Source organism: Oryzias latipes, chromosome 17 (assembly GCF_002234675.1).
Source record: "Oryzias latipes chromosome 17, ASM223467v1".
Lineage (NCBI taxonomy): Eukaryota > Metazoa > Chordata > Actinopteri > Beloniformes > Adrianichthyidae > Oryzias > Oryzias latipes.
This window is the reverse complement of record NC_019875.2, coordinates 13,442,465-13,459,889: the sequence shown is the minus strand read 5'-3', so window position 1 is coordinate 13,459,889 and position 17,425 is coordinate 13,442,465. Positions and strand designations below refer to the sequence as shown.

The following is a 17,425-nucleotide window of genomic DNA, read 5'->3' as shown; positions in this document are numbered from 1 at the left end:
TTGGGTTCAGTGAGCTGTATGATTGATGACCTGTTTCCCTGTACGTATGTGTGTGTTTTGTGATTCGAATACAAAGGATAAAGAAATCACATTAATGTGTCATCAATGAATGCAATAAATCAAAAAAAAAAATCGTATCGAGTATTCATCTGTGTAATACAAAGATTTGCCACAAGAGGACAGCCTGTAATTTGCAATGAAGTTAGAAAGAATTCAGACCAGGGATCTGAAATCTGTAATACCAAAAGGGCCGTTTAAGCCAGTTTCCAACTGACCAAAACCCAGTAAAGTTTCATCAAAAAGGGTGTCAAAAGGAAAAAAATAACGTCTTTTCCAAACCATTATAAAATTATTTGTAAAATGTGGTTTTGAACTCATTTAATTGCAAAAAAGTGTATATTTTATGAACATTACAATTGAAATTTCTATTCACTACAGTAAATACACATTCTTTTTGAAATAAAAACAAAACATAACAAAAAGGATTTAAGATGAGCCCTGTCCAAAATTTCTGGTTGTTATGACAAGAGGCTACTTTAGTAAGCCAATGTTCATTTTCTCTTCCTGATATTGAATATAAACTTGACAACACCGGTTTATGATCCAAAATCAAAAATCAAAAATCTATTCATGTTTAAGAAATTATACACTTTTTGCCTCTGAGCAACAGTTGTGGAGTTGTATAAAAGGAACAATTCTGGATTCCCTGGTTTTATTATAATATCCAATCTAGTGATAGATAAACTGGGGAAAATAGAACTAAGCAGTCACCAATTCTGCAAGTGATTTCACGTAACCCTTGTGCTATCCTAGGCACTTTAACATTGGGAGTTGGGTCATCTAGACCCACTAGACAGTGCGTTCGACCTTTTTTCTTCAACGATTTGTTAACGTCACTCATGTCCATAGATTACATGAAATCTTTCCACCTTTATCCACCTTTGTCATGGTAGGGAGAACACATCAATGCAAGGGAGGGGTCATCTAAGATAGCACAAGGGTTAAAAGAGATGATAGAGGCAAGAGACAGAATCTAAAAACAGAATCCATATAATCACATTGTGTGATTCTTTTTGAGAATATATTTGTGTAAACACACAGAAGTAAGAATTCTATTCCTCAAAGACCTTTTACTTCTTCTTTAAGAAGCTCTTCTATCCTCCACTCATTACCTGTGTTAATGGCACCTAGCTTATCACCTTGACACCTGAAAGCATGACACCTGACTTCGCCCCTAACCCTGGAGAACCCAAAACAATTTTCTTCCGAGCTTTTAAAGCTCATTTAAATATGTTTTAATTTGTTTGTTTGTTTTGGGTGGTAGCAATTACCAGCAGTCAAAAATATAAAAATTAAAGAACAAAAAGAAAAATAATTTAAAGAATGTATAAATTAAAACCCCATGGGCTCTCCAGGGTTAAACAGACAGACTGCAACCTCTCCACCATGACCAAGACCAACGTTCTGTCAAAGGACACCAGGGACAGGATTGTAGACCTGAAGAGAACCGGGATGAACCAATCCACAATAAGCAAGAGACAGAAATATCTGAGTGATTGTTTGAAAACATGCAACTCTGGAAAATTTAACATTTGAAACTTGTCAGAGTTTCTTTTGAAAAAAAAAAGTTTTCCAGATTCAAATTCTAGCATCAAAATGTCAATATTGTGTTAAGCAGCTGTGTCAACGGCCAAACATTGGGCGCTTCTGTAATCTGATCCATCTCAACTTTTATTCAGCATCTTTTTTCAAGCTTTTTCTGGCTTTTGCAGATCACTAATAAAAATAAATAAATAAATAAAACAAGAAAAAAAATGTCTACTAAAGCTTCAGGCTGGAATGATGTCCTGTTCTATTCCTTTTGTTCTGTAAATGTGTTTATTCGTCATTCTGTGTCCCTTCTGGGTCCTCATCTCCTCTCTCCATCATTTATTAGGAATTATTTTAACTGCTGTCTCTGATGCTGCAGTCCAACAAATGACTGCTCACAAAAATACACACCCTCTGGTATAGACTCATAATGTTATCTGCCACATCTTTACACAAATGTTAATGTCTTCTTTATAGGTGCTTCTGAGACTTTGAGGAGTTGGAATTTTTCAGCATCCCTGCAAGGTGGATTGGAAGACATGCACACTTGGTGGAAAAAAGCCTTGCTTTACACCGCTAATGAATTTGGTATCCCAACAAATTAACAGAGTAAGTGAAATATTTTCTGGAAAATCTGTACCAGAGACAAAACACAACAGTTTGAGTCTTTCACACTGGAACAACCCACAGACCCTGTTGGAAATTGGCAGAAATGTTGATAAATGTTGCACCTTTGTGCTGTTTTGCTTTGTACAGCACCCTCAAGGGAGAAGCAGATTAAACCCTACATTAACCCTTGTGCTATCTTAGATGACCCCACCCTGACATTGACGTGTTCTCCCTACCATGACAAAGGTGGATAAAGGTGGAAAGATTTCATGTAATCTATGGACATGAGTGACGTTAACAAATCGTTGAAGAAAAAAGGTCGAACGCACTGTCTAGTGGGTCTAGATGACCCAACTCCCAATGTTAAAGTGCCTAGGATAGCACAAGGGTTAAAAAAATAAAATACAGATTAATGGTTGCAAATCAGGAAACCACATCACCCAAAGCAAGCTCTGTTGATGACAGAGAAAAATGCCTGAAAACCCAAGTCCAGCAGTTTCTTCTCATTCTCTCTACAGCCTGTTCATCCACAAGATAAAAAAAAAGCTGACTTAAACTAAGAAAAGAATTGACTGATCAGCTGCTAAATGATCCAGGCCAGCTGGAGGCAGCGATCCCTGTACTCTGTGTTCACCATAAAGGAGTTACAACCCAATGGCACAGAAAAGAACTCAAGAAACCTTATCGACTCCAATTTCTACTTCAAATTTAGCCAGGAAAAAAAATCACATTCAATCAATTTTAAATTTTGCATATTTTCATAAAAAGAAAGAAAAGACAGAGGTCTCAATACAACAAGCATTAAATAGCTAGATATATTGCCCCATCTGCAGCTGGTTTCAGACCAGCATCTGCACAAGCATTAAAATTAACATTCACACACAAAATGAAAAACTTCAATTTTTCATAAATGTGGCTGCCTCATGTTGATCTCATCCCTGTTTATACAGGACATGCATAAAGTAAGAAGTATTCTGGTTTGTTCAAAAGCAGTTTTGGAGCCTTCACTAATACTTGCATGCTCTGATTAGACAGAAGAATGTTTCGCATGGATCCTGACAAACTGCACTTATAATAGAAATACATTACGGTAGTTGGTATTTCAAGATTTATGTCCCCAAGATTAGAGTTTCCTCTTTCAGTGGCATCTCCAAAATATTCCAGACTTTTATTGTGCTTTTTCATTGACTGGAAAGGCTCCTCCAAACTTTCCTTTTGAGAGACTTTGACCCTCTAGGACAACCCATTGTAGTGGTTGAAAAATTGTCACTCTTCAGTCAATCTCAGTCTGTCTGGACCAGGGGTCCCAAAATCCAGGCCTCGAGGGCCGGCTTACTGCTGGTTCTCCAGAAACCCTGCCTTATTTTCTGTTGATTACCTGGATCAGGTGTGTTTAGTCAACAAGGCGCTTCAATGGCAGGTTGGTTGGAAAACAAGTAGGACACTGGCCCTCTAGGCCTGGATTTGGGGACCCCTGGTCTAAAACAGCCTGCAGTACCTTGTTCTACAAGGGTTGAGGAAACTGTTGTCTTGTTATCCACTCCGCATCCGTCTAGAAAGTTCCTCATTCCATGAAACATTGCTTCTAGCTTAGCAATGGTAGCAGGGAAAACTCCAAACAGTGCTGCAACTTGGTTCTGTAGAACACTAATGTCAGTTGGCCTATTAAGCCTCGTTTCCACTAAGTGGCATGGTACGGTAATGTTCAGTTTGGTCAGGTATTTTGAGTGTCTCCATTATGAAATGGACCCATTACCCTTACCAAATCGTACCCTTTTTGGGCCCACAGAATGTGTAGGTGCAAAGAATGGATCGGTTAGGGCGGAGCAACCGTCGTCACATGATGAAACCCGTTGATTGGTGGAAGATCATTATGACGATCCAAGAAAGCGGCTGTATTCCTCGTCACCCCCCACAATCTTCTCTCAAACGACAGTACAGTGATCCCTCACTACAACGCGGTTAACTTTTCACGGCTTCGCTACTTCACGGATTTGCATTGTGTTCTGCATTCTGATTGGCTAAAAAGTCCCTCTGCTTCTTCTCTACCTGTGCGTCAATAACGTTGCAGTTTACACGTACGTGCAAATCATCTTGTAATTTCGAGTTACTCTAAAAGTATAGTAAAAAGAGCGACAACAACTGCCTATCACTGTCTTCTTCTCCCGAACAAACACACCTGCACCGCGGGCTTCAAAAGGAGAAAGCACTGCAGAGCGGAGTCAGGATGAAGCAGCTCAGTCTGAAGAGCAGTGAAATACACCTGAGTCACTATTTGTCCCACTGTACTTTGTATTTTTTTCATGATCATTTTAAATTTTCTGCCGTTTAATCCAATTACTCGGGTCGCGGTGGGCGGGGCTAATCTCCGCAATTTGAAGCCTTCTGTCCACATTGATGATTAAAATTATTATTTGACAGTACAGTACAGAAGTTATTTGTTGAAAAAAACGTTTCTAAAGTACTTTGATTTGTGAAACAAATGCTTGAGCCTGTAAAATGGTTTGTTCTTTCTTTTCAATGTATAATAGAGTATTTAATTGTATAATAATTATTTAAAAAAAAGAGGTTTCTACTTCACGGATTTTGCCTATTCTTTATTCTATTCTTTTTGGAACGTAACCCCCGCGAAAAACAAGGGTTTACTGTAATTGACTTGTATATAAAGTACCAAAAGCCAAGCGGGAAAAAAAGAGCTGCTGGTTGACTTCCACTGTTGTTGTTGATAGCTTCATTTTTGCTGTAGTCGACCTACTATGACTCAAAGCTATGCAATTGGTCTGTACCCCGAATGCGCAGTGAATGTCTAACTTTGAGTGGAAACGCTCACCTGAATTGCCTGGACCATTCTAAGCTGGACAGTACTGCTCAGTGGAAACGAGGCTTTATGAACAGCACCCATTCAAATCAAAGGTTGCATTGTGAATCTTGAAGCATCTATGGTCCTTCAGGCACAATGTCCTGCATGTTTTCAGTGCTCAACACATCTGATTAAACTTATCATCAACCTTTGTGGGGACTTGACAATGACCGCCATTAAAGGCAGGTGTGTTTCAGCAGGTCAGGATACAAAACATGCAGGTCAGTCAGCCCCAAAGACTACAGTTGGGAACCTGGCAACTGCCATACTGCCTACTGAAACAATTCCCCAAGGTTACAAAAGGTCTTGACCTGTTTTAAGCTTCTAGTAGACCCAGGTGCTGCCAAAAGCTACCAGAAGCTCAAAGCAAGTCAATAGTAACAGTAAATTATGCTGCTTGCAGCTGGTAGAGAAAATATGGCAAATATTTCACATCTTCAACTTTGCTTTATATATCACACATGAAAGTTCCCTAAAAATGTGCCACATTTGTAAAAGAAAAATCCACATACTTCACAACATTTCTGGCCCATGGACATTGTTACAACAGAGGGATATTCCACCAAACACAAATTCTTGCAGTTTTTCTGGGATTGGATGTTTTCTCGTGAAACCATTTTTTAAATGTTTTGTTTTTTCAACCCCTGTTCCAACTATTTTGAGACGTGCAGCAGGCATCACATTTAATATCAATCCAACTAGTGGATAAAAGCTTATAAAAATAGAACCGTATTTTAAACAAAACGTCATCTCATTTTATATAAAAGTCCCTTAGCCTTTATTCTATGAAAAATTATGGATATCCCACCTTTTCCAGAATTGTGGTAGTTCTTACTTGAGCACATTTCTGTCCTAATGCCTTCCTTGCAGCTTTACTGTCTTTGAAGAGCTGGAGAAAAAAATCCACAAGAATAAAATAAAGATAACTTTAGCAAGTTTGTTGCAGTATAAAGGCCACCCAACGATGCTAAGCCCCTAATAGAGGACTGAATTTCAAGGCATCACATTTTTTCCTGAAACACAGGGAAGCAGTGAAGGGACTGTCTTCTATGTTAGAAAAAGAAAGATGACATCACACCCTAAACAGGTGCAGATAACTGAGTTGACTGGAGAGATTTGTTTCTGTTGGGATTTCTGCAGCACAGGGCGATCACTGTGACAAGGACGATGATGACGGTGATGATGAGGAAGACCACTCCAACCCAGGCTCCAACACTCAGTTCTAAAAGAGAAAGGATGAATCATAGTTACTGCAGTGCATCAGGGACTTATCCCAAACTACAACAGACCATATTATCTGAAAAAAGATCTTCATTCGTCTCATTTTCCAAGGCAAACCTCCACCTCTCAAGATGTCCCTCCACCTGCTCCCTTCTCTCACTACAGATAACAATGTCATCTGTCATTTCTAACCTCATCTCTCAGTCTGTCCATCACCACAGCAAGCGTGAAGTAGCTCAAAGCTGATCTTTGATCCTGATCCTCTTCAAGGTCTCACTTATTGAGATCTTTGCTACTTCCTGCCCTACTCCACCTCTACTCTTCAAATTTTCTACATGCTCTACAGGAGCTAGCAAAAGGCATGGAATGTGTTTGTTCTTCTGGAGTTCAACATTCTGTAGCAGTTTTAGATGTTGTCTGGCACTGTGTAATGTGCTGTGTGTACCTTGCAGGATGCCGCCGTCTCCCTCAGTGCACTGCTCCAAGCTCAAGGCTCCGTTTTGATTGGCTTTGGCTCTGGATGGGATATAGGCTGCCACCATGAAGCAGTAACTCTGGCCTGGATCCAGCCCTGAGATTTCTGCTGTGCTGGTGGGGGATTCGAAGTCTCTCTGTCAAGAATGACCAGTACATTACAGTAAAAAAACACAAAAGTTTCCTTTAGGAACTCAGTTATGAAGCATAAATTTGATTTTGAATATTCACCAAAGGTCTGTCTTTTGATTTGTTACATTTTTTAACTTTGCAAAGTTTTACCTTGATAGGGCAAACTATGCACTGCTTTTTAAAATTGTGAATAATAGCATTCATAGATGATACAAAGGGGGGAAAAACATACTGAAAATGGAATATGAAGTCAGTCTGCAAGAATCTTAGATCAATCATCACTTTTTAGATTAAATAATGTAAATAATTATTATTAAAACATTCAATTTTTGACTTTCTTGAGTCCACTGTCAGCAAAGACAAATGTTTTTCCCAAACAGATTCTTTGTTTTTGAACTGAACAAGGATATGTATTGTTTATTGGTTCCTTCCTCAGTATTTTACCTCACCTCAATACCTAAGGGTCAATTGTTTTATAATGTACTGATTTTCTATGCAACTGTCAGGGATTGGTAAGTAGAGATGTCCAGCTGTGTCAGGCGTCGGGGTCGTCCCCGCACACCTGCGTGATGATCCGGTCTCGCACACCTGTTCAACATCCAATCAGGGACCCTATTTAGTCCATCTGGCCCTCCAGCCATTGTCGGTTCGTCTGCCCTAATGAAGGACTCGCCGATCCAAGCCAAAGCCAAACTAAAGCCTACGCCAAAGCCCTCGCCAAGGCCAAAGCCGAAGTCTACGCTAAAACCTACGCCGAAACCCAAGCCAAATCCAAAGCCAAGCCAAGTCAAGCCAAAGCTAACGCCCACAGTCCACACCAAGCCAAGCCGACGCCCAAGCCAACGCCAAAGCCAACGTCCACTCCAAAGCCACCAGAACCGAAGCCACAAGAACCCAAGCCTCCAGATCAAAATTTCGCAAGAAACTCTGAATCCTCCTCCAAAGAACAAAAACCCAAAAGAACCAAGACCAACACCAAAAATCCAACGCCCAACATCATCTGTTTCATCCTACAATAAAACTCACTAAATCAAACCAAGTCCTCGTCTGCCTTTTTGGGTCCAGCAACTCCAAACCTAACAAGCTGGACACCTCTTTCTCGACACAGCATCAATAAGTTCATCCGAGTCACCAGCCTCAGAAATGGCAGGTTAACAGCAGCTCAGATTAGAGGGCAGGTCAATGGCACACAGAGTTCTAGCAGCAGACACATCTCTACAACAACTGTTAAGAGGAGACTGTGTGAATCAGGCCTTCATGGCAGAATATCTGCTAGGAAACCACTGCTAAAGAAAGGCAACAAGCAGAAGAGACTTGTTTGGGCTAAAGAACACAAAGAATGGACATTAGACCAGTGGAAATCTGTGCTTTGGTCTGATGAGTCCAAATTGGAGATTTTTGGTTCCAACCACCGTGTCTTTGTGTGACGCAGAAAGACGGAACGGATGGACTCTACATGCCTGGTTCCCACCATGAAGCATGGAGGAGGAGGTGTGATGGTGTGGGGGTGCTTTGCTGGTGACACTGTTGAGGATTTATTCCAAATTGAAGGCACACTTAACCAGCATGGCTACCACAGCATCTTGCAGCGGCATGCTATTCCATCTGCTTTGCGTTTAGTTGGACCATCATTTATTTTTCAACCGGACAATGACCCCAAACACATCTCCAGGCTGTGTGAGGGCTATTTGACCAAGAAGGAGAGTGATGGGGTGCTGCACCAGATGACCTGGCCTCCAGAGTCACTGGACCTGAACCCAATGGAGATGGATTGGGGGGAGCTGGACCGCAGTGTGAAAGTAAAGCGGCCAACAAGTGCTAAGCATCTCTGGGAATCCTTCAAGACTGTTGGAAGACCGTTTCAGGTTCACCTCTTGAATCTCATCAAGAGAATGCCAAGAGTGTGCAAAGCAGTAATCAAAGCAAAAGGTGGCTACTATGAAGAACCTAGAATATGACATATTTACAGTTCACACTTTTCTGTTATGTATATAATTCCTCATGTGTTAATTCACGGTTTTGATGCCTTCAGTGTGAATCTACAATTTTTATAGTCATGAAAATAAAGAAAACTCTTTAAATGAGAAGATGTGTCCAAACGTTTGGCTTGTACTGTACATATATTGCCAATACAACTATCCAACATATTTGCCATGTGAAATTGTTGTCAAACCATTATCCAGATCAAATGAAAATAATTACACACCTTTATTCAAACATTTCACAAAAAGACAAACATCGACTGAGCTTTAAAATCTTCTTGAAGTCTTTTGACAGCATGTATGCTCAGATGTGTTAATAACAAACAACCAGCAGATATCACTATTTCTAACAGAAATAATCCAAGGGTGTCGATCTCAGCCCAGTTGTGTCAAAGTTGGTCAGTGCTTCACATTACTTCTTACAGTGGAGAACTGTTCCAAGTGCCATAGAGAGGAGCCTTTACTTACACTGTTTGGATGACATTGGTGTTTTTCCTCACCAACCTCACTGTAAAACTTCCCTTTCCCTGCCTTTTCCAAAGAAGTGATGTCATTATTGCTCTGGCTAACTTGCTAATATTTCTTTCTTACAACAAGTCGTTTGGGGTGTTTCTGTTCGTGTTTTTAATGTCTTTTCCGACCCTAACAAGTCTGGTTCTGCTGGAGGTTTCTTTCCAATCACTCATAAACAGGGAGTCATTCCTCTCAATATAATTTTAATATTATTACAGGGACTACGTTTTATATTTTTATGTTATCTATTGGTGACGTCAGGCTAGTTAAATCTGGGATAGTCCTATGGGCTTTGTTCAAATGGGTGTATAATGTAAATACTTTTACAACTACGTAGTTTGTGTTTCTTGAACTGAAAAGGACCAAACTGCCTGGAAAAATCAACTCCTCAAACAGTTACCCCAGTAAAATGTAATACTTTCTCTGATCAGTGTTAAAAATTATTCACTCAAGAACTGTAGTAGTTTGTTTCTTGCTTATCAGCAGGAGGCAAAACAGGGTGGAAATGGCATTTACAACTCCTTACCATGTGGGTTTACCCAAAAGACATTTTCAATTTCTTTTGTGCTTTAGGCTTCTTTGGTGAATCAACACTATTAATGGCTGCAATTAGCAATCAGAATATTTTTAGAAAAATGTGAAGAAGAGCAAAACTGTTCGTGTGTCAATCTGAACCTTGAGATATTCACTTTTAAACAAAAACTGGGTCCTTTTATTTAATTGCAGTTATTCCATGTAGGGTCACATGGACACTGGATCTTATCCGAACTATGTAGGGCAAGGGAGGGGTACTCCCTGGACAGGTCACCAGACATCACAGGGCCACACAACAAAAGAGAACGACACTCACTAACACACTCACATTCAGACCTAAAGGTCAGTTGTTATTTTTAAGGTACTGATTAATCCATTTGACATGTTGTTGGACAATGGGAGGAACCTGGAGTATCTAGAGAAAAGCCACGCATGAACAGAAAGAGCATGATTTTATGTTGATCTGTCTAATGTGTGACACACAACAGCAGTATAAATGGACACACTACTGTCTTGTTTACCTTTAAAAATAGGATTTTCATTGAGGTGCCTCTGAGCTGTCTAAACTCAGGAATCAATATCTACGCTAAATAAAGGACATTTGCTGTTTTCATGAAAATCAGGCTAATAACTGTCCGACTTTACTGCAGAATCTTGTCCACCGTTATCTGTCTCCAAATGTCCCTCAAATGTTTCAACTATTTCAACTTTCGCCTTTCAGTGCACTCAAACCAATCCCAAATTGACATCTTAGTTACACTGTTGAATATAGTGCACAGAGAGGTGTAAAAAATTAGCCTCAGACATGGAAAGGAATGGCACTGAAGAAGGGGTTAATGTTTGCTAAAATATCTGTCTTTTATGGATTTTAATGCATTTTGATCAGAGAAGACGAGTTGTAAAGGATGTGTGTTTCTGTAGGTTGTTAGTTAACACTTTTAATAACACAAATCACAAAATATAGTCTAAGATTGTAAATAATTAGGCCCAGGTGATTATTTTGCTGATCTATACTGATCTGAGCATCCTTTTTGCTTAAAGACCCACGCTGATGAAAATCTGTTTTTTTGTTGTTTTTTTAACATGTTCTTGTCACATTTTTCTGATCATCCATAAAAAAAAAATAAGTAAAAAATGCATTTCTCTGTATTTCTTTATTTTAAGTGCTGTGAATCAGGGTTGTGGAAAATACACTGGACAGGCCACAAGGTCCCTGCTCTGCTCTGCAACTAGGAGGGAGATGGGGGGGGCGAGATTGCTCCACCTCAATTTAGAAGTGAATTCCTAACAATCTCCTTCTGCTATGCAGAAACTAAGTCCTAAAAATACTGTTGTTTTTGTGGGGGGTTTTGGCTAAAAATGAAAAAATTATTATTGAAAGACCACTGGGAACACTTTTACAATAGATAAAAAGTTTAGAGTGGGTCTTCATAATTTGTACTATACCAAAAGTTACTGTACCTTTCTGGTGTTTCCAGACTTGTAATAGCTGATCTTGTACTTGAGATCCTTTTTGAGAATGTCTCTGATGCTGAGCTGCTGATTTTTCTGATGGATGGCTGTCAGCGGATCTGTGATGTTCACGCAGACCGTGGTCTCATTCAGCTGCGTCACAGAGAACTCCACAGCACTGATGTTACCTGCAGGGGCCAATCACATGTGCCCAATGGAACCAAAGCAGCTGCGTCAGTGTAAAGGCAACCAGCAAAGAAGGAAAGATCACTTTTTCCAATTAATGATTTGCAAGACAAATAATGAATGGAATTGCAGCAATTTGACAGAACTTAACAACAGTAAGCATTTCCCTGCAGTTTATGGCTGTTTCCCTGGCACTAAGAAGCAGCTTTAGCCCAGTTTAGGAATTCAGAGCTTGTGTTAAGTGAAAAACTCAGCCTTTAGTGAATGCCTCCTTAATCCCACGACCATCAAGAGTGGAAATGAGGATTTAAAGTCAACTGCTTTGTCATACAAAAAAATGTTTCTTTTATTTGTTGCCATATAAATGACTGCTGCTAGACATTTTGTTTCTGTTCATTTGAAAAAAACCTAACATCCAAAAGTTGATGAATTTCTAAAGAAACATCGATGTCTTACTTTCGCTGAAAGGGTTAAATTTAGGGGAATAAGTGTGAGGTAAATTTTCCACGTCGTAGTCGGCCTCCAGATGCTCCGTCTGGATATCAGCGATGTAATTCCTGTTTAAAAAAAAAAAAAAGAACCATTGAAAAGACTTTCAAACAAGTTTTTATAAATTTGAATAGTTTTTCATTCAAATTTTTGTTCCAAACCCTATTTTTCTTCTTATAAAAAATCTGTTTTAACAACAACTCCTTCCACTTTCGGCTTCTCCCATCAGGGGTCGCCACAGCGAACAAGTCGCATGGTAAGGTTGGCATTGTTTTACGCCGGATGCCCTTCCTGACGCAACCTTCTCAAACCGGGCTTGGAACCGGCAGAGGTAGAGAAGGGAACAGGGAGCAGCCCGGAGTCGAATCCTGGTTTCACAGACGGAAGGCGCCGCAAACCAGCATGAGCTAAACCGCCTCCCTGTTTTAACAACAACAACGGATTTAAACTAAACAAAGTTAGAATTGAATTAATTAAAAAAAAAATCTTAGATTAACTACAATCAAAGAACATATAATTGTGAGGCCAGAGCAGGTTTAATATATTAAAGAATTTGATAAAATAAGAAAAGTAAGTTGTTCTTTTGGCTAAAATGAATTGCATTTATATGTAGATAAAAAGTCGGCAGCTATTTTTAAAGACTGTTTCCATTGATTTACTATTAAGATCCCATACAGGCCAAGAGAAAGTTTCAATTATTACAGAAAAAAATGCTTTTGACAAAGATCTTAGCTGCTGTTCATGTAATTTCAGATGTATTGTCATTTTAAGAGACTTCTTTTTTAGTGCAAAACCAAATTAAGGATTTTTTTTAATTTAGCAGCTTTGTCGTAAGAGCGAAAATGAAGAGCAAACTTAAAAAACTGTTGTTCCCTATTTATCCGCTCAACAGTCAAATCAGAAGCTCAAAATTAGAGGCTAACTTCAGCCTTGTCTCTGAATCACTTTTCTCCAAGAAAAAGGCCTTTTTGTCGGACACACCACAAATATTTTACTGCTTTTATCATCCAGAATCAAAAGAATGCACGACTGGAAGAAATGTGAAAAAAGTTATAAAAAGTAAATGTTCTTACATGTCATAAGGTATGAGATGTTCAGTCAGATCACATTTTGTATCTGATATTCTGATGCAGTCAGGACTCTCAGTCCAGTCATCCCCATCTCTGCAATAAAAGCAAAACATTGACCACAACCAACACTTACATCCTGACTCGAGTAGAGAAACAGTTTTTTTTTTACTAAGTAAAGTTAAAAACAAAAAAATGCAACATCTTTTTGGGTTCATGTAACATAAAAACTCAGGAGATTTAACAGATTTATTTAAATCTAAACACACAAAATCCATGCTTTTTCACTTTCCTTAACAAAGCTGTAAAAAAAACGTGAAAGAAAATGCCTACAAAGACAGATTTAAAAAAAAATAGAAACTTGTTCTTGTGTTTCTCTGGTTCCCTTGGAGACACTCTAAAAACTTGCAAACCTTTAAGCAGCATTAGATCATGTCAGCTTTTGTCATGTATCCTGTCCCCAATTTTTTTGCACAAATGTCTCAACACGTGACTAAATATTTTATTCCTGACCAAGTCCTTGTGGGCTTTGTGCCTTCATTTATTTTTTCTGTTTTCTTCTAAAGTTTGGGATTAGGAGTTGAATTTCTTTGCCTGAATTTCGATTGTTAACCCATTGTTTTGACATGGTCTTAGCTTAATATAACATTTTTTTTGTATTTATTCATTTGAATTTGTCCTTACATGTTTGATCTCTGTTAATAAACACAAAATCGAATTGATCTCAATTTTGGGGGATTTTTGCAATAGAAATGACCAAATTCACTATTTGAAATTTTTTTGTAGTTTCAGGTTTATTGTGGCAATTGATGTAAAAAATGAAAATCTCACTCATTCTTATATCTATTGTTAAGGCATGCGCAGTGGTCTTTTAATTAAGATTATGTTGTTTTTAGCCAGAAAAAAACTGAATTGTTTTTCTAGGACATAGTTTATGCAGAGCAGGAGTAGTTCATTAGAACTTTGCCTTTGAGTTTTGGGCTGTCGACACAAAGTAACCTTGTCCACATTTCCCATCATCCCTTTGTTTTCAGTCTCTCCTGCTAGCTTGCAGCCACCCACAGTCCCAACCTAGTTTTACCGGGGCAACAAAAATGGCGAGCATTATTGGAGCTATCCAGCAAAATTTGAGCCAGATCTCAGCTCAGAAGAGGAAAACAAAGAATTTCATGGATTTATTTGATTTTTTATCAATGTGGATGGATCAGAATGGAGTGGAGCGGGAACCTGTGGTCTGTTGGATGTAGCACCTACAGTATATCCCAGCTACAAGCTATTTCAACGGCATTTTTTAATCTGTTCTTTATTCCCAATGATTGACTAAAGAAATACTCAGAAACACAATTTTGAGCTCCATTTTCTTTATATGAGTCCTAAATTATTGGAAAAATACATTTAAAAAAACCAAAACACGATTTTTAATGGACTGGGTCTTTAAAAAAAAGAAACTGGGGTTTTCTACAAAAATGCATATCAGGCATTGACACAAAAAACTGTTTCAGGGCAAAAGCTAAATTAGTAAAAAGCACTTGAAAAGGCTCTGTAATTATTGTAGTTAAGTACAAAAGTTATTTTTATTTTATTTATTTTTAAATTGTATTATTTATGGGTTTTAAGTGTCCCTCCAAGGACACAATCATTTTTAACTTCGTGCCGCTTTTGTCCATCAACTTCAGGAGACATCTTTGAGTTAGAAAAGTTAGAAAAAGCTGGACTGCCAGCCAAAATCCTCGGTTAATCCATCTGTTGTAAATGAAAGAAGTTTAGCAGAAGCACTGCACACACAGAGCAACCACCATCATTGGGCCCCCCACCACCCCTCTTAAGGTCTGCTCTCTTTGATGTAAAGCAATATTAACAGAAGAAACAGCAGGATGCTAATCAGATGCTTTGCACCAACTCTAAGGCTTAAAAAAAATTTTTTAGAATAAGCTCAAAGCACATCTTCCCATAGTTTCTGTTCAGATGCAAAGTTCTTAAAGAATGTAATTGCATCTACATGCACCGATTTTACAAAAATGCATTTTTCACCAACATGCCGGTAGTCATGTTTACATTTGACAGTAAAAGTGGAAATGCATCATAATGTTAGAAAATGTTTGACTTCACCTTTTTGCATTTTTAATTCAATTAAATCTGCGAGAGCAGGCAAATCTTATTTGACACAGGACGTATTTTATTTTGATAGGAACTTGTATGTGCTGTTGTCATAAATATAATTTCCTGCTGTCCCTTGGTTGCAGTATGAAACTAGCCAAGTGGTTCTTTTAGTATTAAAGGTTGCAGACTCCCAAGCTAATCCAAGTCCCTTCAATTTTATTAAATGAAAGCAGATAAGTCAAAATGATCTACAAGATCCCATATTTCAACTGTGCAAGAAAGGTGCTTTGAAATCAAGTTCTGCCTAAAGTCTAGCATAACTCAGTGGAAAAACTCAGTAGAAGGCAAAGTCTAGTGGCCATTTAGTATAATGTATGGATGTGGGTGTAAACTCACGTTGCGTACTGGACAGTGAAGCTGTAGCTTGATGGTTTTGCAGTCCAGGTGAGAACTGTTGTAAAGTCCAGAGACATCCACCTCACATTTTCTGCTTTGGGAACCGAGTTGTCATCTGTGGAGTGACATTACACAGCTCGGCTGTCATGAATAAACTTCCAGTAATGTTTTTTTCTTTTTACTGAGACAATGAATGAAGCAACACACCCTAATATGAACCATGCGTCAATAAAACAGAACTCTTACTCACAGATGAGCCCTAATCAAAGTCATACTTTGGCAATTTGCAGAAGAGGAAGTAAAGGAAGGACAAGCAAAAAAAATACAAAACAATCTTGGGTAAAACTTTCTGCAATAATACACAGATCTTCAGTTTGCATTTTTGAAGTTTAAAGACATATTTTGAAACAGTTTTTGCTCGCGAGTTTCTGCAAATGTTACCAAATGCCTGGAAAAAGGAATGCATCAAAATTGAGCAACACTAACGTGATTCATCCCCTTTGCTCTCACGGCTGACCCAGTCAAAATGTGTTCGATTGAGATTTTCTTTAGTTTATGTTCTTGATTTTTCCATGTCTTTGTACAATATCATAGAGTTCACTGAATGCTTCTCAGTATTTATCTGTCACCTGGATGTAAATCTGTGCGGATTTAGAAAATGAAAACAAGGCGTCCAGTTGTCTGTGCCGTGCCACGGGTTTACCTGCAGTGGTGATGCTAAAAGCAGACATCCAGACTCCAACCCAAAGCAGAGTTTCCACAGATGCCATGATGGATCCCAACTCAGAAGCTCTGTATCTACAGATCCCCAGCCTCAGACTTCCCTCGTTCTGTTCGGGCAGCTAAGTACCGTTTCTTTCAGCCAAACTGTGAGAGAGGGAGCTGTTTGTGTGTGAAGGGGAGGAGGGGGAGTGGCAGGGGGACCATTCAGGGTTCTGCTTCGCCTCACTTGCTGATTCTTCCCACATGTTTGCCCACATATGGGGGGTCTTTCTGAAGTCCTCCCCCCATATCAAGGCATGCGCCGACACCACAAATATCCCCAGGCTGACAGGTTTTTTTGGGCAAAAGTCTCACATTTAAAAGGATTTTTAACCATTTTTTCTTTGTGGGATGGAACAGGAGAGCTTAAGATGTTTTGACAAGCAAGCGGTGGAAGTCCTTGTTGCTATGACAACTAGCTGGTTTTGTCTAAGTGACCAAGTTCGAGCTTTAAACTGATTTATTTTGCCAGGAAAGTTTTTTTGTTGGCAAACGACAACATTTTAGCTTTTGTTTAAAAAGAACAAACCTCACTGTATTTAAAATTTTTATTATCACAAAAAAAGAAGATGTTCTCTTTGTTAGGATTATAAAGAGAAAGTCTAGCCTGTCAGAAAAAAACAAAAAAACTGGAGGGAAGTTCAAGTAACTCTGTTGGAACAATAAAATCAGCTGTTAAGCACCAAATATCTCTTTTTCAGATTTATATTAAAGAAGCAATGACAAATTGTTTGCCAACGAACACAGATACGCATTCCAGATGAAAAACACAAAGTCAGAGTAAGAAAGATTAGAGAAACCTGCTTTATCTTTTTGGCTTTGAATCAACTGCATACTTTTTTTTTTTTTCTATTACTTTTTTTTAGGGCAGTCAGTTGGAAGTTGGTTAGATGTCGAGATTTTGAGGAGTTTCTGCTTGAAAACATATCAAAACATCTTCACAGTCTTGTCCTGTCTTGTCCTGGACCTCACTTTTGCTTTTTAGTTTCCTTACCTGCAAAGTTTCAATTCTCCTTTGTGTTAACTGTAACCATGAAGCCTACAAATTATTTAATGTC

General features: G+C 38.7%; 1 protein-coding gene across 1 annotated transcript; it reads right to left on the bottom strand.

Annotated features, from left to right (window-relative positions):
- Positions 1 to 5,486: 5,486 nt before the first annotated feature.
- Positions 5,487 to 16,513, bottom strand: LOC101164095 (tissue factor). The gene is made up of 7 exons (XM_004078886.4): positions 16,309 to 16,513; positions 15,606 to 15,720; positions 13,116 to 13,205; positions 12,010 to 12,110; positions 11,377 to 11,555; positions 6,726 to 6,891; positions 5,487 to 6,281 (listed from the first exon to the last, which is right to left on the bottom strand). Exons 1-7 carry the CDS (start codon positions 16,373 to 16,375, stop codon positions 6,139 to 6,141), a joined length of 861 nt encoding a protein of 286 aa, XP_004078934.1. The 5' UTR covers positions 16,376 to 16,513; the 3' UTR covers positions 5,487 to 6,138.
- Between the last annotated feature and the right edge of the window lie 912 nt (positions 16,514 to 17,425).

Excerpts from the sequence above, each read along its gene's own strand:
- LOC101164095 (XM_004078886.4), bottom strand. The coding sequence starts at position 16,375 with ATGGCATCTGTGGAAACTCTGCTTTGGGTTGGAGTCTGGATGTCTGCT. Across the intron at positions 15,721-16,308 it reads TTTTAGCATCACCACTGCAG|ATGACAACTCGGTTCCCAAA; the intron begins GTAAACCCGTGG and ends GTCACTCCACAG. Across the intron at positions 12,111-13,115 it reads CATCTCATACCTTATGACAT|GAATTACATCGCTGATATCC; the intron begins GTAAGAACATTT and ends TTTTTTAAACAG.